Genomic DNA, 22,079 nt, shown 5'->3' with positions numbered 1-22,079 from the left:
TTTTTCAATTAATATAATTTATGTATTCAGATGTATTATATAATTTCTCTGAAGATTGCTATATTTTTGGGGTATTTTTCGGTTGAGAATCTTTTTTATAACTGAAAGTACAAAATTTGTGTGTTATAATTGAGTTTGTTGAGTTATATTAGGAGTCTATTATGTTAAATGATTCACTTTCCCTTTTAAAAATAGTGTAATCCCCTATTTCACGCCGTGAATACAGTCGAATAGAATAATCTGTCCAGCTGTAATCCCATGTTTCACTCCATGTCGATATACACTCGAATACAACAACTGATTAGCTGTACTTCCCCGATTCACGCCTATTTTTGCTACTGTATTCATGAATACAATAGCTTAAATACATGAAATACATCTTATAACCACATAAAAGGTAGCTATAATCTGTAATATAGCAAATGGTATTTATAGATGGCTAATTACTACTAAAAGATAGTGCTTTATGAAAATTTCCCATATTTAAACTTACCTAAGTCTGAAGAGTGAGGAGACTTAAATCTTAAAAAGCAGCCCGATTGACTAAGCTCTCGCTATGTGCGGGACCTAGGGAAGGGCCGGACCACAAGAGTCTATTGTACACAGCCTTACCGTGCATTTTTTAAGAGTGAGGAGACATCGTGTGTGAAAATTTTAAAACGAAGGTCTCTAAGCCTTAAGGTGGCTTCTTCACCTAAGAATAAAATTATTATTATTAATGCTTATTGGGTTATCTTAAATCGTTAAATAGGTAAAATGTTACCTAATTAACCAAATAATTCGATACTGATAATCTAATAACATATTTTCAATTCGAACTATCGGTTTCCTTTAGTTGTTGCTAATTCAATTTCCTTTCTTTTGCTTTATATTTCAGACACCTACAATATGACAAATCAAGAGAAGAGAATGGTGACAAAATTGAAGTATTTAATTTCTGAATATAATGAATGCATGATTTGCAGAATATATATGAACCTAAAGAGAGTCTCATCTAATTCTTCTTTTAAAAAAATTGATTCAAAGTATAATTAATATTTTTTTTTTGTGTACAAGATACATTAATAATTAACCTCTAAAAACAAATTGAAGAATAATAAATATCTTATTTTTGTTGGTATTGTCAAACAAAGCCCCCTTTCCTAAAAAAAAGAAAAAAAAAAAAAAGTCCCCTTTCACAGTGTGCAAAACTGAAAGCATTTAATTCCCAAAAAAAAAAAAAAACTGTAAAAATCAATAAACAAAAGAAAAGGGAGAATTTAGGAAGTAGCGCTATTTATTTATTTTGCCGCAGTAGTAAAGTGAGTATTAAATTCAGAAAATTAATTGAAAATTCAGAGAGAGAGAAGACGAACGTGTAATAAAGAAGAAAAGAACTCAAAGCAAAAGAAGCAAAGCAAAACCATAAGTCCATAACTTATTGCCATTTAATTTTTTCCTTTATTTGCACAACAATTCTCTCACCCTTCTGATAATAATGCTTTCTCCAATCCAGATTTGTATCAAATTACAATTTTATTGATTTTTTTCTATTCTGTATATACAAATCTATTTTTTTTCCTCCAATTTCTTCCTCTGCATAAGATGCACAAAAGGGTGCTTCAATTCTTGCATTCTCCGCTTGGTAAGGCGTAAAGGTCGAGTCTTTGAGGTGATAGAGCAAAGGATAGAGGGAATAAGGAAAAACCCACAAAAATTTTGGTGAAAAATCATTATGGAAGGTATAAAGATTTCACCTTTTTTTCTTGCAGATCAAAATTTGATGTAATTCTGGGTGTTTTACCACTGTGTTGGATTTTACAATTATAGGCATTTTTTTCCTGTTTTAGAAATATTGGGTTTTGTGTGCAGTTTTAAGTTGAGTTCTATGGGTAAATTACAGTTTCTGCATTCCTGAGCCGAGCGTCTTCCGGAAACAGCATCTCTACCTTCTTCGGGTAGGGATAAGGTCTGCGTACATTCTACCAGAACCCACTAGTAGGGTTGTCATCGTCGTCGTTGTTTGCAATTTTTAGTTCTGTGATATCGAGTTTAGTTAGGTGTTCTTTTTGGTGATAAATCATAATGGAAAGTATCAAAATTCTACCTTTTTTAATTACAGATCAAAATTTAAGGTAATTATGGGCGTTTTATCACTGTGTTGTATTTTACAAATTGTAGGGGTTTCTTTGGTTTTAGAAATATTGGGTTTTGTGTGCAGTTTTAAGTTGAGTTCCATGGGTAAATTACAGTTTCTGCATTGTTGTGGGTTTAAAGTTTTGCAATTTTTAGTTCTGTGATATTGAGTTAGATGTTCTGTTTTGGTGATAAATCATAATGAAAGGTATCAAAATTCTACCTTCTTTGGTTACAGATCAAAATAAAATGTAATTCTGGGTGTTTTACTACTGTGTTGGATTTTACAATTTTGGGTGTTTCTTGGATTTTAGAAATATTGGGTTTTGTGTGCTGTTTTAAGTTGAGTTCTATGGGTAAATTACAGTTTCTGCATTGTTGTGAGTTAAAGATTCTGATTTTGCAGCTGATAAGCTTTAGGTGTGCTTTTTTGAGAGATCCATAGTTGGGTTTTTGTACAGTGTTTAAGCCTTGATGTTCTCTTTAGTAGAGAATGTTGATATCTGATAGTTCATGGTGTATAAATATTGTAAATCATGCTTCATGGCTAAAGAAAACAATAAAATCAACTAATAATGGTATTGAGCAGAATTGATATCGAGGATTCAAATAATCTATCAGGGATTGGGCGCAGTTGATTGATATTGATTAATAATGGTTCCAGAGGAGTGGGCAATTTGTTGTTGAATATTTCTTTATACCTTGAGATTTACATGCAATGTAGGTATTTTGTGGTTTTGTGTGCCTTTTAGGGGGTGGGGATTTGAACGTTTTGCTGGTATGCGGATTACTTTATTTGTAATATGATATTTGCAGTGTCCTGACAAGGGAGGTGTTAATTGGTTATGATGACAGGGAATGGATTGAATTTGGAATTAACTTCGAGTGGTTGAAACTTGAGTCCTGAATAAAAAAAAAAAGTGGTCGAAAGTCGAAACTTGAGATGATGATGTTTGAGATTGCATTTTTTTTCTTTTCTTTCTATGCTAGGTGCATGACTAAGATCACTGGGTATCAAGTACGTAGCGTATTTGAATTGGGGAATGCCCCTTTCCTTTCATTTTCCATTAGTACTTGAATTCACTTATAAGTTAAAACTTAAAATAGCTAAAGTGATATAGGTAGATGTGACTGGAGTCAATTCAGATGAGATAGGGAGGAATAAGTAATGAACTACTGTTTCGTCGTTTATACCTATCACCTTTTGAAGTGCTCCATTATCACAGAATTGTTACACATGACCCCCTTCCAAAGCCCCCCTCTTTTAAATGCTTACCGGTTGATACGATACCATCTTCGGTCTCTAGGTTCCTTGAGAAATAGTTCTTTTTTTTATTCTTTTTGGTTTTGGATCCTTGATGTTTCATATAATAGATTTTTTCAATTTATATACGAAATAGCAAATGATATTTCTTTTTCAAGTAGAATCCACTATTGTTGGAACATTTAGCAGTCTTTATTTCCTGCTTGGATAATAGTTAAGTTGTTAACCTTTTGCAGATTTATGTGAAGTGCATTCTGAAGATGATAAAGGTCACCCTGAGAAAAACAAGAAAAGAATAATCAAGACACGTGCTCAGGTCGAAGCTCTAGAGAAACTTTATGAGGGTAAGAGATCGTATTTACTATTTTTTTGTTTTGCAATTAGCTACTACATCATACCTGTTGTTTCAGACATAGCAATAAGAGAAAGCTTATAAATTTTCAGAGCACAAGTACCCTACCGATGAGATGAAAGCTGATCTGGCAGAGTCATCGGGATTAACAGAAAAGCAAATTTCTGGTTGGTTTTGTCATAGGCGGTTGAAGGACAAGAGGCTATCAAACGGGGAAATATACGCAAATGCAAGACAAGATCGTTCAAGTGGCGTCATTCAGGACCATGGCAGTGGATTTAGGCAGGATTCTTGTGGTAGCACCAAGCAAGCGGATGATAAGAGATTTGATCATCGGGAAGTTGAGAGTAGAAGATTAACTGGCCCAGAATTCTCAACTGCAGATGTGACATATGAGGTTGGCACTCATTTTAGAGGGAAGTCTAATCGCATGGATGACGCATCTTCAAGAAGTAGCTCTTCATTACGGAATGAATGTTTTTCACACAATGCAGAATCATATGATATAGCAACTTCAAGATACATATCGCAGAATTTACCTACTGACTTTAAGGGTGTAAAACCAAAGAATGGCCCATCTGGGTATTTAAAAGTAAAGGGTCAGGTAGAGAACGCTGCAATTACTGCTGTGAAGAGGCAATTGGGGAGGCACTATCGACTGGATGGTCCAGCACTTGGTGTTGAATTTGATCCACTTCCGCCTGGTGCTTTTGAATCATCAGTGCCAAATCCTGTCAATGGTGAGGTCAAATGCTTGTTTGTTTTTTGATGTTCTGGTTATCCAAGTTTTGTATTACCTGTTGTTACTATTTGGTACTACTTATACTTTTTCTCCCTCTTTTTCTTCTCTCTTCCTTTTCTTTCCTCCTCCTCCTCCTCCTCCTCCTCCTCCTCCTCCCTCCTCTGTCAATGGTGAGGTCAAATGCTTGTTTGTTTTTGGTGTTTTGGTTATCCAATTTTGCACTCCCTGTTGTTACTATTTGGTACTACTTATTCTTTTTCTCCCTCTTTTTCTTCTCTCTTCCTTTCCTCCAAGTTTTATGCTGTGTGGAATTACTCTCTTTTTTTCCAGCTCGTATGCCTTAATCTTTCAAGAGGATGCCTCTCTTTTTCTGCTTTGCCATGCTTAGTTCTTATTCAGCGTGGCTGCTTACTTGTTCACATGTATTGTATTTTATGAATACACAACTTTTTGTCTTATCAATGCTTTATCACAGAAAAACATGATACATATAGCTTTATCTTAGAAACATGATTATGCTGTCAGCTATGTTTTGCTTCAGCTTTTGCTGTGTCTTCCATATATTGGGCAATAACTGTTAAACTCGTCTTCTTCACATCTGAGGGGATTAAAATTGGAACATTTTTCATCGTTTTATCAACTATGCTGAGCACTTTATTATATACATGGAATTTTGTTTTTCAAATTATTCATAGGCATTAGTCCGTGCCGGGTGGTGTATGATATTGACATAGATGTCAACCTTGGTTCTGTATTTACAATAAGAGTTTGAGGGATTTTTCATGCTGAATGTCAAGCGCTTATTAGTATGTCCAGTATCACCTCAACTCTGTTATATATCTGCAAGTTTATATTCTTAATGTTACATTTCCTGGTTGTATGTCTAAAATATGGATTTCCAAGTAACTTAGTTTCCTGATACAAAGCGTTGCTCACTGATACTGTCATATGAATTTTTCACAGACCCTTATTATTCTACAGAACCTGTTCCAGATTGCTCACCAGATATGTCCAACGTCTACAGGCGGTCAAATGTAAGTGGATCTTGCCGTATTCCTCTTAATTGGTTTGGTAGACCTCAATTTAGGAATTTCAAAACCGTGAACGTTCTGCATATTCCACAAGAATGCTTAATTTGTTCTGGCAACTCAATTAAAACTAGAATTTAGACGATATTTTTTACCCTTTACTACTTGACTGTTGAAGCGAAGGAACTAAGGAAGTGCCATATTTAGAACTCTGCTATAGCAAAACTGCACAAATTTGTATATATAAGTATTAACTGTACTTCAAACCATTGTGTGATATGAAATGTTGAAACATATTTGAAGCTTTGGTAAATTCTTAGATGGTACATCTTTGATGGACTAGATTTCCCTTTTATTACTGGTATGGAGGCCAAAATTATTGAATTAGTTATTATCTCACAAAACAACAAGAACAACAACAACAACAAACCCAGTATATTCTCACAAGTGGGATGTGGGGAGGGTAGAGTGTACGCGGACCTTACCCCTGCCTTTAAAAAGGCAGAGAGGTTGTTTCCGGTAGACCCAGTATTATCTCATAAAAGCTTGTAGAAATTCAATAATTTTTTTCTTGGCTTGCATCTTTGGCGAATTGGAGTGCTTTAAGGTTGGATTATCGGCCCAAAGTTTCTAACTTACCAAAAAAAAAGTTCTTAAAAATGCACATCCAATATACAGGAGCTATTTTTTTTCCTTCTATGTATTTGCATCTTCTTCTTCTCTTTTCTTTTTTTGATAAGGTAAGATAGTTATGTATTTGCTTCTTCTGGATGCTTATTAATGAAATATCTTACTTCATCAAAATAAAAACTTACTCTTTAAATATTACTCCATATTTTCCTTCGTATTGTTGGGAACGCTAGAATTTTTCTCTTCCTTTTGTCCATGAAGAGAGACTTGTTTCAACTGGACTATAAGATACCGGATTGGGTCTTTCATGGCAAAACTATTTTAAATTGACAAGGGATTCTATCTTCAGATAAAAATGGTTATAGCTGTGGACTTATCAGAATAAGGATTGTTATAGCACCGGAAACTTTTAGCAAAGAAATGGAAGGTTCTGATGGCTGCTTCAGTGTTGTTGGTTTTCTTTAAACATTATAGTTCCATTATTTCTGATAAATATAGTTTAATACACCTCTTATTACCAGTCTAATCACTTTGTTACAATAAAAATGCTTTTCTCCAAGGGATTTACCGGTACTTGGTGTAACGTACCAGATTAGATTCTTTATATCATGACTTAACCTTCTCCGAATTCAGTGGAATTACTGTCCAAGAATAAAGATTAGTACATTAATGGAATCTTTAGCAAAGTAAAGTAAGGTGTTGTAGGCTGTTGAGTTCTGTTGATTCACTTTTAAAAATAGCTCTGATATGAGAATCATGCTTTTGAAAGTTTGAAAGTGATGGTTGCACTAATCAAGAGAATTCTTGAATCCTTATAGAAAGGCTGCTTTGTGATTACACCAGTGATCTCGTTTGTCACTTACCTTTCTTGGGCATCAAAAAATAGTCTGTACTCTGAAGTAACCTCTGTCTTCGAAATAAAAATCACTCCTTTTTTATATATGTATCTTTTAATTTTTAGGATGGACTAAAACGGAAGTGTGATTGTCTTTTAGGGCCACTCATTTTACCAAGTTACCGAATAGATCGTACTATCTAAACCAAAGTCTCATGATATGTGGTTTCTATATTATACATATTTTGTTTTTGCATTGCCCCATCAGGGATACGGATCCAATTCCAAGTCCAACTCGCATGATTCTGATCTGGATGGTTTGAGATTCAAAAGAAAAGCCAATTCCGCTCTTCCTGAATATCACTTCAATCTAAAGCCTAAGCCGAATTCCTCTGAGCATAATGAATATCCTAAGCGGAACTCGTCATTTGACACGAATGAAGGTTCTGCAAGAAAAATTGCAGTTGACAGCAGAGACAGCTGTAAGTTTATGCCCAAACATGGACGTGCTGAAATTAGAGCTAGTACTGGTTCGAGCAATGGTCTTCGAAGTCCTTATGTTGGAAAAGTCAACGGGGAGCAATTGAAACCTCGGTTTAATAGCCACAGTGAAGTGAGACTTAAGGCTGTTGAGAAGGAACATTTTGATCGCAAGCCTTCTGATTATAAGGGAATTAACTATCATAATTTTGAGGGGAGAGAGCTCCCCAAAATAGTGGAAAAGGTATAGTATAGTACCATATTGGCTTTATGTACGTTGTTTTATGGTTCAGCAAATCCTGATACCTATTTCCTGAAATGATATATAGGATCACATCAGTGGAAAAAGGACAGCAGTTGACGAAAACCATGATCTAGTTCGTGTGAAGGTTCCCCGGCACAATGAGACAAGAGTAAGCTTTATGGCTGTTTTGGTTTAATTCTTGCAACTTCCTTTTGGTTTGGACATGCTTATGAGTTCTCTAAACCCAACTTTAAAATTTAAAGGTTGTACATCGTCCAATGGATGAAGTTCCTGACCATCAAGAATACTTGAGGAGAGCTCCTGGCTTAGAAATTCCGCTGCAGACAAATCACCGGATAAGGTTAGACCAATTTAAAGAGCTTGATCGTACACCACTTAGTATGCATGAATCTGCATCTGTGACTAGATTCCTATTTACCCTTTGAATGCCTTCTCTTATTCAATTTTGAATCTAAATTGGTAACATGATGGCTGTCCTTCTCAAAATAAAAATTTTTGACAAAAAGAAGAATATATGTCTGTGCGCCATGCCATCTTAGAACTGATTTAAGATCTTTATTTGCTTGTCTCGGTCCATCTCTAGAAGGTTGATTCGTGAACAAAGTGCAGGCTAGTATTTTCTAGTACGTGCATTTATCTTCTCGGCAGTTGCTAAGTTGTGATGTTTATCTTACCGAGACTTCCTACCTGCTATGATCATTTATAAAAGCAAGGTGTTATGTACTATTTTGCAAGCAAAAACCAAACATTTTAAAAATTCATGGTTAGTGTCATCATATTGAGTAGTCATTACGTATTTTGCAAGCAAAAAAGATTTTGATAAACTCTTTCTGGTTAGCAATGACTCTGTTTGTGTTTGCTATAGGACTGCTGCAGAGATGCGCCGTAGCTTTAGTGAAGATGAAGAAACAGAAGAAACCAGTTCCTTTGAGGATTAAAAGATTTGATTTTGACTGAAGGAAAGTAACAGGTCCATTAGTTAGGGGATATTTGTTGGATTTCTGTGTCGATAGGACTCCTTCGGATTTGTACAGTTGAAAACAACTTGAATTCGCTCCCGCCTGTATTTCATCATGTGAAGAGATCCTTCAGGGCTTGTATAGTTCAAAAGATTTGTATCCCATTTTGTAGCTTGATGCTGAAATAGGAATACTGTGAGTAATATATGTTGTCAACTGTCATTTAGCTTAGAGTAAGGTACTTACATTATACAGAAGAGGAGACTATTTCTCTATTTGTGCGTGTCATCCTTGCACAGAGGCCATACCTTCTTACTCTATATCGTTCCAATCTTATCGGAGAGGCAATTTATCAATATAAACTTCCCTGCAGTTACTGCTACAGTAGCTTGATGATCATCAAGGAAAAATTGAGAGGAAATTAAATAGGTAATTCAACTCGATTACAAATACGATCATAGAAAATAAATGACAGTATAAGTTTTCAGAAGCCCAATGGCTAAGGGGCAATGGGAACTTGTTATTGCCTGTGTTGGCAATGAATTCAAAAAATCTATTGGATTTTTATGATTTTTTTTCCTAAACTAGATGCATGACGCCATCTAGGAAATTTTGCAGTTTGCGTTCATGCTTTGTATACGGTCGAAACCGGCTTCGTCTATTGTGTGGCCAATCGAGACTGAAACATGACAGGCTAAAGCTCGATCTAGGGTTATATCGAATAGAGGTACGAAGGTACATCGTTGAGCTCGTGATCTCGGGACCGAGCAAGATCAAGACCAAACAAGATCGAGGGAAATCTACCGAGACGAATAATAGAAGGCCGAAATATCCGCGATCAGTTGAAGATCACGGCGGGAATCTCGGCACGTATCAAGGAGAGACCAGTTAATTTGCAAATTATGAGATTTTTTACCTTATATAGAATTGTATCAAGAATAGGGCACCCCTACTATATAAGGGGGGGGGGGGGGGAGTCTGATCATTTGTAAGACACATTGTAACACGCAGCATACAACAATATACTGTTATTTTTAGCTCTTATCATCTTATTATTCTGTTCTTACATCAGTTGAGGCATTTCTTGGTTCGAGGGTGATCGAACTCGAAGGCCAAGGCTGTTCAATTTGTGTGGTTGCATTTATTCTCTTATCGTCAATTTCAATATTAATCTGTCTTCTTAATTTGTACCGAGTTATATCACGTATCCTTAAAACTGCGTATAAATTCAATTATTATCCATTTTTTAGGGTAAACAGTTTGGCGCCCACCGTGGGGCTAAGGATAATAGTGGTTATTCCGTACAAACTTTCATAACACACACTATTTTTCACTTGTTCTTTGAAGTATCTTTGATTCCAGGACCAAACTGTCGAACTCTCAGTCAACACCCCTTCACGTTGACAATGATTTCGGCCACCACGGCGAGAATGATAACATAGCACCAGGGAACGACGTACCCCCGGTCGATCTCGATGGAGTTCCGGCTGTAGATCTAATCGACGTCAGCTCGCATGCAGCCATCAACGCAAATTTGGCCGTCGATCCTGAGGGCAGCATCCTTAGGGATATTCGATCAGCCACTCAAGCACACATGGCGACGAAGATGGCGGGATCAACCTGCGGGTGATCTTCGAAATGTTGCAGGCTCAACAGGCAGCGATAGCCCAACTCCAAAATCAGAATCACCCACCGAGCAGGATCGAGCCCGAGCCGTCACAGGAAGTTGTCCACAGGGTTGAATCGGCTTCAAGGAAATCGAACGAGAAATAATCGGGGACCGATCCTGCAATCATGAAGATGCTCAAAGAGCTGACAAAACGAATTGAGTCGACCAAATCCCATGGCACCACCGATATTGAAGGGTCTGGACTCCAAAAAGTTTGTGCTAAAGCCTTTCCCCCCGAGCGCGGCTCCCAAGCTGACCCCCATGAAGTTCCGCATGCCCGAGATTCCTAAATACAACTGAACGACCAATCTGAACGAGCATGTCACCTCTTACACATGTGCTATCAAAGGGAATGATTTAGAGGATGACGGGATCGAATCTATCTTGCTAAAGAAATTCGGAGAGACCCTGTCAAAGGGGGCTATGATATGGTACCACAATTTACCACCTAATTCTATTGACTTATTTGCTATGTTTGCAGATTCTTTCGTAAAGGAACACGTCGGAGACATCAAGGTTGAAATCAAGAAATCGGACCTCTTCAAGTAAGGCAGAAGGACAACGAAATGCTCAGAGAATTCGTGTCTCGATTCCAAATGGCACAGATGGACCTGCCATCAGTCGCCGATGATTGGGTTGTTCAAGCTTTCACCCAAGGACTCAATGTTCGAAGCTCAGTGGCTTAGCAGTAGTTGAAGCAGAATTTGATAGAGTACCCGGCTGTTACTTGGGTCGTGTACATAATCGGTATCAATCGAAGATCAGGGTCGAAGACGACCAACTTTGGGCTCCTTCCGAGTCCGTTTATCGTATCAGACCCGTCGACAGAATCAAGAGGGATATTGACCGAGAACCGAGGTCGAACAGAGATCGATATCAGCCATATAATGGAGATCGTAGGAGCAACGGATCAGTGCGAAATCCTATACGAAATAAAAGGAGGAGCGATCGAGGCCAGTCTGCCAGAGCTCTCGAGGGCTCATGAGCAAGAACGGCTTCGACAGGCCTATCGGACCTAAAGAAGCACCACGATTATCAGAGTACAACTTTAATATTGATGCAACCGCCATCATATCGGCTATCGGACACATCAAAGATACCAAATGGCCTCGACCTTTACAAACCGATCCAGCCCAAAGAGATCGCAACCAAATGTGCAAATATCATGGCACTCATGGCCACAGAATGGAAGATTGTCGACAGTTGAGAGAAGAAATAGCCTAGTCATTCAACAACGGGCATCTTCGGGAGTTTCTAAGCGACCGAACCAAGAATCATTTCAGAAATAGGGATTCCAATAAACAAAACGAGCAAGAGGAACCTAAACATATCATTCATATGATCATCGGAGGGGTCGATGTTCCTCAAGGTCCGATGTTAAAGCGCACCAAGGTATCGATCACGAGGGAGAAATGGACTCGAGATTACATACTAGAAGGAACTTTATCTTTCAACGATAATGATGCGGAAGGAATCATGCAGCCCCATAATGATGCACTGGTAATATCTGTACTCATGAATAAAACTCGAGTTAAACGTGTGTTAATTGATCCAGGTAGCTCGACCAACATCATTCGATCGAGGGTCGTAGAACAACTCGGCCTACAGGAATAAATCATACTCGCAGCCCGAGTGCTAATTGGGTTCAACATGGCTTGTGAAACTACTAAGGGAGAAATAACATTGCTGGTAAACACAGCCGGAACCATCCAGGAGACCAAGTTTTATGTGATCGAAGGGGACATGAGGTATAACGCCCTGTTCGGGAGCTATGGATCCACAACATGAGAGCTGTGCAACTCGACCCTTCACCAGGTGTTAAAATTACCGACACCAGAGGGAAGTAAAACGATCTACGGGGAGCAGCACGCCGCAAAGGAAATGTTTTCCATCGATGAAGTAATTCCAATATCAACACTCTCGTCAACAAATGAGCCAAATTCGAAAGCAAAACAGGAAGCCAAATAGCAAACACCGATGCCGGCCTCGACCCATCCGGACAAGCAGGGGACTGACGAAGATGATGATTACGGGGTTCCTTGATCCTTCATAGTCCCTGATGATTCAGACGCTACCAAATCAATGGTCGAAGAGCTAGAGCAAGTCATTCTAATCGAATATCCACCCGATCGAAAGGTATACTTAGGCACGGGGTTAACTCCCGAGCATAGGAAAAAACTCATTCAATTTAACATGGATTGTTTTGCTTGGTCCCATCTCGACCTGACAGGGATCCCCCCAGATATCACCACTCACAAATAAGCCTGGACCCGAAATTCCATCCGGTCAAGCAGAAAAGGAGACCACAGTCCGAGATCAAGCATGCTTTCATCAAGGATGAGGTAAGTAAACTCCTTAAAATAGGGTCCATCCGAGAAGTCAAATACCCGAAATGGCTAGCAAACATAGTAGTAGTCCCTAAAAAGGGAACAAACTGAGAATGTGTATGGATTACAAGGATTTAAATAAGGCATGCCCGAAAGACTCTTTCCCTTTGCCTAACATCGATCGCATGATCGATGCCACGGCCGGCCACGAGATCCTTAGTTTTCTCGATGCCTACTCCGGGTACAACCAAATACGAATGAACTCGGATAATCAAGAAAAGAACTCCTTCATCACTAAGTATGGCACATACTGTTATAACGTAATTCCATTTGGATTAAAAAATGCTGGTGCCACATACCAATGCATAGTAAACCGGATGTTCGAAGAACAAATAGGTGAAATCTATGGAAGTTTACATTGACAATATTGTTAGTTAAATCCCTGCGAGCAGAGGATCATTTAAAGCATTTGTAGGAAACCTTCAGTATATTGAAGAAGTACAACATGAAGGTGAATCCGGAAAAATGCGCGTTCAGAGTCGGATCGGGTAAATTTCTTGGGTTCATGGTATCCAACTGAGGGATCAAGATCAACCCCCGAAAAGATCAAATCTATCGAGGATGTCACGGTAGTGGACAACGTGAAGGCCGTGCAAAGGCTAACCGGGCGCATGGCCGTCCTGGAGCGATTCATTTCGAGGTCCTCCGATAAGAGTCATCGATTTTTCTTGTTGCTGAAGAAGAAAAACAACTTCACATGGACACCGGAATGCCAGCGGGCCTTGGAAGAACTTAAGCGATATTTATCGAGCCCGCCACTGCTTCATACACCGAGGGCAGACAAACAACTATACTTGTATTTGGCAGTATCGAAGATAGCGGTAAGTGGAGTCCTAGTTCGGGAAGAACAAGGTACGCAATTTCTGATTTATTTTGTTAGCTGGACCTTAGGTGAGGTCAAAACTAGATATCCTCACCTAGAAAAACTAGCGCTCGCTTTGCTAAGCTCCTCTAGAAAATTGAAATCGTACTTTCAGTGCCACCCTATATGTGTTGTGACAACTTACCCATTGCCCACTATAATGCATAAATCCGAACTCTCGGGACGATTGGCCAAATGGGCCGTAGAAATCAGCGGGTACGACATTGAATATCGACCCCGAACATCCATTAAGTCACAAATTTTGGGAGATTTCGTGGCTGAATTCACGCTGGCCCTAATACCTAAGGTCGAAAGAGAGTTGTTAGTAAACTTGGGGACGTCTTCGGGAATCTGGACCCTCTTTACGGGTGGTGCATTGAACGTAAATGGGTACGGAATTGGCATCGTACCGAAGCCACCCACTGGTAATATAGTTAGAAAATCCACTAGAACTGTGAAATTAACTAACAACGAGGCCGAATATGAGGCCATGATTGTAGGTCTCGAACTAGCCAAAAGCTTGGGGGATGAGGTGATCGAAGCTAAATGCGACTCCCTCCCTGTGGTAAATCAAGTTTACGGAACGTTCGAAGTCAAAGAAGAACAGATGCAAAGGTACCTAGATAAGCTGCAGGTAACATTACATCGATTCAAAGAATGGACTTTGCAGCACGTACCTCGAGGTCAAAATAGTAAGGCCGATGCACTTGCGAACTTAGGCTTTTCGGTCGAGGACGACGAGCTCAACTCGGGGGCAGTCGTACAACTCATGAGATCGGTAGTAGAAGAAGGTCACGCCGAATCAACTCCACAAGCCTGACTTGGGATTGGAGAAATAAATATGTAGAGTATTTGAAGACCGGGAAACTACCCTCAAATCCAAAAGAATCGAGGGCCCTGTGCACAAAGGCAGCCCGATTCAGCTTGTCCGAGGATGGAGCGTTGTTCAGAAAAATGTTCGATGGCCCTCTAGCAATATGTCTGGGACCGGGAGATACCGAGTAAGTTCTGAGGGAAGTCCACAAGGGCACCTGCGGAAACCACACAGGTGCCTAATCATTGGTTCGAAAGGTAATCAGAGTCGGCTATTACTGGATCGATATGGAAAAAGATGCGAAGGAGTTCGTACGAAAATGTGACAAATGCTAAAGGCATACTCCGATGATTCACCAACCTGAGGAACTACTGCATTCAGTCTTGTCATCATGGCCATTCATAAAGCGGGGAATGGAGATTGTTGGCCCTCTTCCATGGGCACCAGGTAAGGCTCAATTTATCTTATTTATGACTGACTATTTTTCTAAGTGGGTTGAAGCCTAGGCGTATGAGAAGGTCAGGGAGAAGGAAGTCATTGACTTCATTTGGGACCACATCATATGCCGGTTCAGGATACTATCCGAAATTGTATGTGACAACGAGAAATAATTTATCGGCAGCAAGGTGACCAAGTTTCTCGAAGATCATAAGATCAAAAGAATCTTATCGACACCTTATCATCCTAGTGAACGGACAAGCCGAATCAACCAACAAAACCATAATCCAAAACCTTAAGAAAAGGTTGACCGACGCCAAGGGAAAATGGAAGAAGATCTTGCCCAAATTTCTTGGGGCATATCGCACAACCTCGAAGTCCAGCACCGGGGCTACCCCATTCTCTTTGGTTTATGGCGCCGAAGTTTTAATACCGGTCAAATTCGGTGAGCCAAGTATCAGATTCTGATATGCAATGAAGGAATCAAATCACGAGGCCATGAATATGAGCCTGGAGCTATTGGATGAAAGGCGTGAAGCCTCCCTTGTCCGATTGGCCGCTCAAAAGCAACGGATCGAGAGGTATTATAATCGAAGGGCCAACTTTTGATACTTCAATGTTGGGGACTTAGTACTAAGGAAGGTCACATTAAACACCCAGAATCCGAATGAAGGGAAGTTGGGGTCCGAACTGGGAAGGACCGTACCAGATTATCGAAGTCACCGGGAAAGGATCATATATCCGAGCAATTGGAACATAACTCACCTAAAACGATATTACTACTAAGGTATGAACCAATTCGTTTTTTTTATTTCAGACTAACATTTGCAGGTAATCAACAAGAAGCAACATGAAGTTTTAGGTCTGAAAGCACGTGTTGAACTCTTTTTTCCTTAGACTGGTTTTGTCCCAAATGGGTTTTCCGGCAAGGTTTTTAACGAGGCAATAGTGGATCGTGCTAACTTAAGAATAAAAGGCCAATCACAAAACGGATTCGAAGATCACGTTTACAGTATCCGAGGTTCCTCTACAATCAACCTCGAATACTGGGGGGCATTACCCTCGGATATCGACTTTAGCAAAGAAATTACTTTGTAATGGAAGGGTCTCGATAGGTAGGATTTGTTGTAAGGTCCAAACGGTCAAATAAACCGTGCCCACATAGATTTCCCGAGCCCTGTCATAAAACATGTACGCATGTATAACTGTTTTGCACAAGAATAAAGAGAAATACTTTCCTTGCAATCATCTTATGTTTCAAAATTTCCTATTTACATCCCTTAAAGAATTTCATACTTCCAATATCTTAATTAACGAGCTCAAGGGCCGCTTATAACTGAAGTTCGGATGATCACTCCCTCACTCGGGGACTTCCGTCTGAAAAACAAACTCGAACAGATCGAGCTATTAAACATCGGGAGCATAAGACCTATTAGGCAACCCCCGAATTTTAGAGGCCACGGCCGTACCCACTAGGGGACTGGTAACTCGGGAAGGCAATCCCACTGGGCAATGCCCGAACTAAAAGGCTACGGCCATATTAGTACGACTCGGAGACGTTCGAGAACGGTAATAAAAGATAGACCTTCAAAAAAGAAAATTACTTTTTCATAACCGATTTTAAAGGCTACCCTTGGCAAACTATAATCTAAATTACCTACTTTTGGAGAAAGTTTACGCAACACCGAACCCCCAAGTCGCCTCAAAACAGAGCAATGTAAAGGCGAGGTTTGTTTAAACTTTCGAACATAGCCTAAGTTATTTTATGCTAAGGCATTCTGGCCTTTTGTGAATAAAAGTGATAAAGCAAAGGAAAAATTTGAAATCCGGAGGGTAAAGAAAGCCTTGTATATATATTTACCCAATAATCTTTTTACAAAGGCCAGAATGACCCAATACAAAAATCTACAACGGCCGAAACGGCCTCAAAAAGATGCAAAAAAAATAATAACATATAAAGGTCTAAGTGGCCCGGTCCTCATCGGAGGCAACATCTTCATCCCCGGTATCTTTCCCGCCTTTAGACTCGCTTAAGATCTAGGATCTTCCTCGGGAAAAGCCAGCTTCCGGGCCCTGGCTTCACTTGCTTTTGCATTCTCGATTTCAGCCAGTATGTCGAAGTTCTGACCATGGACTCCCTCGAGGGCTTCCATTCGAGCTTGCCACCTTGCATGCTCCACCATACTTTTAGCCTACACCTGAATCGCCTCGACGTCAACCTTGTACTTGGCCACTTTAGCATTAGCCTCGGTCTTGGCCATAACCACCTCTAATTTGGCCGCCTCGAGTTCCTTGGCCAGATTCTCTTTACTAGAAGTAGCCAAGTCCAACTGAGATTGGAGCTCCTCAATTTTCTTGGCATGCACCAAGTTTTTCTCTTTTGCCCAGAGTTGGGCCTCGGCAGACTCCAGCTGCGCTTGGACAACTTCCTTTTTCGAGGCAAAGAGGTCCATATTTTTATTGAACTCCTCAGCCTCAACTTGTATCGTATCTACTTGTGCCTGGAGCTACCCGATCTGTTCAAGCCTCTGTCGGACCTGCAGGATCGGATTGTTAGTCACTATGTCCAATTCGTCTTCACTGTCGTGAAGTACCCGTTTTACATGCTCGGCCATCTCGGCATGCTCTCTTCGAGCCGCTTCTAACTCGGGTTGAAGCTTCTCACTGAGAAACTGTAGGTATCCCTCTTCTCAGCGAGATCCCGAACCTCAGCCTCATGATGGGTTAACTCCTCCCGGTATCGGAGGAAAGTCTCATGGTGCAATACCGAAGCCTGCAAGCATAAAGGAAGGTGTTATGATTATTTACGACTTTAAGTTTAAAATAGATAGTAAAAAAAAGACACTCGAAATTACCCGATTCAATGCCTATTACGCTTCATTGAAAAGGTAGGGCGCTTCCACCTTATCCATCACGGTCTATTCCTCTTCCGTCACCAAATACTGAAGATAGCTAGCAACCCCCTCGGGGGCAGATAAAACCCGCGCATCCTTCGAGATAAAGAAAACTATTGACCGCTTTCAGTCAGGGTCAATACTCGGGGCGGGGAACCGGTCCACTAACTTTGGGCTCGAGGAAGACCCACTGGCTCCCAACGATGGTACCTTCTTTGGCACTCGCAAGTCTCCGAGCCCAGTGACGTCCTCTGAGGCAATAGACTCTAATCCATCCAAGAAGTTATGGATATCTGTCGCCCCTTGAGGCCCCTCGAAGGAACAACTTTCTAGCATACCGGCCTCATGGATAATGGCATCTAAAAACTGAGGAGACCTGGTAATGTCAATCGCCTAAGCACATCTTTCGGGGCATTTTCCTCTGCTCGGGGATTATCAACCCTGGTTTCCCTCTCGACCCCCTAGCTTGGGGCGGATTGGCCTCACCCCCTTCTGGTTCGGGAGCTTCGGCTAGAGCTCTCTCATCGACCTCCTCATGTCGAGACGGTTCAATTTCAGCACCCGCCGATTTGGAAGCCTCTTATATCGTGACACTTGCCCGCACGCAGGCCACCAACTTGGATTTATCTTCTTCTTCTTCTTCTTCTTCTTATTCTTCGGACTCATCCGTTAGCCGATGGACTGAGTCCGAAGGTAGAGTGCTGGAGCTTTTTTTGGGCTTGCGCGACCCCTCTTTGGTTTTTTCTTTTCCGAGTTCGAGGAACTCGGAACCCTTTTTCTCTTCTTTTCATCACCCTGCCACGGAGTAGGGGACTCAAGAGGCACATCCTCATTACCGGATGGAGGATTCATAGCAACGTCTTTGGGGATACCTACAAAAGAAAAATAGAGCCAATAAGGGTTCGACGGTGCAAGGAGAAAATCAAACATTATTGAATCAGAAAAGAAAACTTACCATGATTACGGGCCTCCCATCGACCCTTCGACAATTCCCGCCATGCACGCTCGAAATATGGTCTCTATGACACGAGACCCTCGACCCATTCCTTGAGTTGAGGAACTGCATCCGGCAGAGCCACGATTGCACCACAAAAACACCGATAAGAAGGGAGGAATGGGGAGAAACAATAAATAAAATCTTTAAGGCAAAGTTATACTTATGCTTCATGTTCCATTTCTCGAAAAATAGCATGTCCTCGGCAGGGATCAAGTCCGAGGTCCTCACTTGAACGAATCGGCCCATCCAGCCTCGGTCCCGATCCTTATCTATACTCGAGAACGGGTCCCTACTGGCCCGGCGAGCAAGTTTGATTAATCCCCCTCGATAGAGTCAAGGACTACACAGGCGCATAAGATTATCGAGGGTGAAGGGACACCTCTCAATTTGTTTACAAAAAAACGAAAAAGAATCACTATCCTCCAGAAGGAGAGGTGGATTTGACCAAGGTTCACCTCGTACCTCTTGCAGAAGGCGATAATGACCGAGTCTAAGGGGCCCAACGTGAAGGGGTAAGTGTAAACACTTAAAAAAACCTCCACGTGGGTAGTGATTCCTTCCTTAGGTGAAGGCACCACCACGTGCTTATCGACCCAGTTACAATCCTCTTTGACCTTGGAGAGGAGATCATCGGTGATAGAACATATGTACCTTGAGACCAGCTCGCAGCAACCCGGTACCGAGGAAGTTTTTTCGACCTTAAAATCAGCACCGGTCGGGCACCCTCTGGGAAAGAACTCTTCAGGGAGTGGTTCCGTCGCAGTCCCATCGACGGCGGTCGTGATGAAGAAGTGGCCTCTTTTTGTGGGACAACCTTAGAAGTTTTCGTCATTTTAGAGCAGAGATGAAGAAGAGGAAATTAATGCTTAGTGGTTTGCAAAAGGTTCAAGAAATTTGGGTACTGAAGTTGGAGAGTGAAGAGATTTTTTGAAGAAAAGAATATATTTTGAACATAAAGTTTGAATGAATTAAAGTTGGGATATTTATAATCTGCTAATAACGGTTCAAAACCCGTAGTGGCCGACCAACGACTGACAGGCATTTAATGCCTTGGTAACTGGACCGACGGGACGTTTCATTAATCGCTTATCGCTTACGTCATGATCTATCGAAGCGGGGTTTGAAAGTTCATATCGTTTCTCGTCATCTTCTCTCCAAAAAATGAGGGGAATATCTGTATATGGTCGAAATCGGGTTCGTCTATTGCGTGGCCAATCGAGACTAAAACGTGACAGGTTAAAGCTCAATCTCGGGTTATATTGAACCGAGGTACGAAGGTACATCGTTGAGCTCATGATCCTGGGACCGAGCAAGATCGAGACCAAACAAAATTGAGGGAAATCTTGCGAGCCGAATAACAGAAGATCGAAATATCCTCTATCAGTTGAAGATCACGGCGGAAATCTCGGCACGCATCAAGGAGAAGCCGATTAATTAGCAAATTATGATATTTTTTACCTTGTATAGAATTGTATCAAGAGTAGGACAGCCCTACTATATGAAGGGGGGGGGGGAGTCTGATCATTTGTAAGACATATTGTAATACGCATCACAAAGCAATATACTGTCATTTTTAGCTCTTATCATCCTATTATTCTGTTCTTACATCAGTTGAGGCATTTCTTGGTTCGAGGGTGATCGAACTCGAAGGCCAAGGCTATTCAACTTGTATGGCTTGCATTTATTCTCTTATCACCAATTTCAATATTAATCTGTCTTCTTAATTTGTACCAAATTATATCACATATCCTTAAAACCGCGTATAAATTCAATTATTATCCATTTTTTAGGGTAAACATGCTTAATTTCAGTTTTGATCCCTGTTTTATTTGACTAACCACTTATAACCTTCCATTATTTTAAAAGTATGGTTTCGATCATTGAAGTTAAAGAAAGTTAAATATTTATTGGATGAGTATTACAAAAATATAATAAAAAATAAAATATGAAATGAAGGATTAGCGAGTTCTAAAGAGTTCCGCCATTAAAAGACGACCATTAAAAGCTCGTTTGGGTTAGTTGATTGTAAATAGTTGCTAAGCATTTTTAAGTGCTGAAACTGATGTTTTAAATATAAGTATTTATGTTGAAATTGACATACGTAATAAAAAAACACTGATAAGTTATTATTTTGTTAAAATGATTAAAATATCCTTAAATATTTTTACAAAATACTACAAAATAAAAAGTTATTTTGGTAAAGAAAAGGATGAACAACCAATATGGAATGGAAAAAAAGTTAGGAAATTTATTTTGAGAAAAGTATTTTGTGATTAAAATATACTATTAAGTGTTATAAAATAACGACTGTAAAGTAAATAAACTAAAGACAAGTATAGAGAGAAACTGATATATTATTCAACTTCAAACTTATGTATATAATAAAATGAAATCTCCTCTATTTATATAAGAAAGGAAGCTGTTGTGTAAGCTGCTACTTCAAGCTGCTGGGTAAGCTACTACTGCAAGCTGCTACTGGGGTAATGTTTATCCATAACGGAGTACCGAAAGGATAAGCTTATTGTACCAGGTATGGATAATTTTCTACCGGGGGTAATGTTTATCCATAACGGAGTATTGAAAGGATAAGCTTATTGTATCCGGTATGGATAATCTTCTACCGGGGGTAATGTTTATCCATAACGGAGTATCGAAAGGATAAGCTTATTGTACCCGGTATGGATAATCTTCTACCGGGGATAATGTTTATCCATAGCGGAGTATCGAAAGGATAAGCTTATTATACCCGATATGGATAATCTTCTACTAGGGGTAATGTTTATCCATAGCCGAGTACCGAAGTGATAAGCTTCTTCAGGAGGCTTATTTCCAATAGAGTACTAAATAGATAAACATATTTACGGCGGAGTCCCGTATGGATAAGCTTCTTCGGGAAGCTTATTTACAACGGAGTACTAAATGAACATCCATAATATATTTATAACACTCCCCATTAGATGTTCATTAAAAGATAATGTGCCTCATTAAAACCTTACTAGGAAAAACCCCGTGGGAAAAAATTCTAGTAAAGGAAAAAGAGTACACATATTTAGTAGTACGCATTGCTAGGTGCGTCATTAAAAACCTTATAAGGAAAACCCTGTGAGAAAAAACCTTAGTAAGGAAAAAAAGAGTGCATCGCGTATTTTACTCCCCCTGTTAAAAACCTTGTTTCAAATATTTGAGTCTCTGCATTCTAATCTTGTATCTGCATAACCAATACGATCTGCACCACCTTTGTTAGCATTAGCAAGATACATAAGTGCATAGCAATTGCACTGAGATAGAGTATTTCAGGACCAAGGAGTTCCTCATCCTCTTCTGAAGGTTGGAACGGATCCTTATTCA

General features: G+C 40.0%; 1 protein-coding gene across 3 annotated transcripts in view; it reads left to right on the top strand.

The window, feature by feature from the left end:
- LOC109233181 (homeobox-DDT domain protein RLT1-like) overlaps positions 1,319–22,079 on the top strand; it is a 36,930-nt gene continuing 16,169 nt past the window's right edge. The window contains exons 1-8 of one of the 3 annotated variants that reach the window (XM_019398963.1): positions 1,320–1,721; positions 3,616–3,723; positions 3,824–4,471; positions 5,455–5,507; positions 7,235–7,690; positions 7,776–7,859; positions 7,954–8,051; positions 8,577–8,951. In XM_019398963.1, coding sequence (XP_019254508.1) covers positions 1,715–1,721; positions 3,616–3,723; positions 3,824–4,471; positions 5,455–5,507; positions 7,235–7,690; positions 7,776–7,859; positions 7,954–8,051; positions 8,577–8,649 — 1,527 coding nt within the window. In that variant the 5' untranslated portion in view covers positions 1,320–1,714 and the 3' untranslated portion in view covers positions 8,650–8,951. Of the gene's footprint in view, positions 1,722–3,615; positions 3,724–3,823; positions 4,472–5,436; positions 5,508–7,234; positions 7,691–7,775; positions 7,860–7,953; positions 8,052–8,576; positions 8,952–22,079 lie in introns of those variants that run through there. The other 2 variants (XM_019398961.1, XM_019398962.1) reach the window with 2 other exon arrangements.

This window comes from Nicotiana attenuata, chromosome 10 (genome assembly GCF_001879085.1).
Source record: "Nicotiana attenuata strain UT chromosome 10, NIATTr2, whole genome shotgun sequence".
Lineage (NCBI taxonomy): Eukaryota > Viridiplantae > Streptophyta > Magnoliopsida > Solanales > Solanaceae > Nicotiana > Nicotiana attenuata.
Note: the sequence above shows the minus strand (reverse complement) of the source record. Positions and strands in the feature narration are given on the sequence as shown.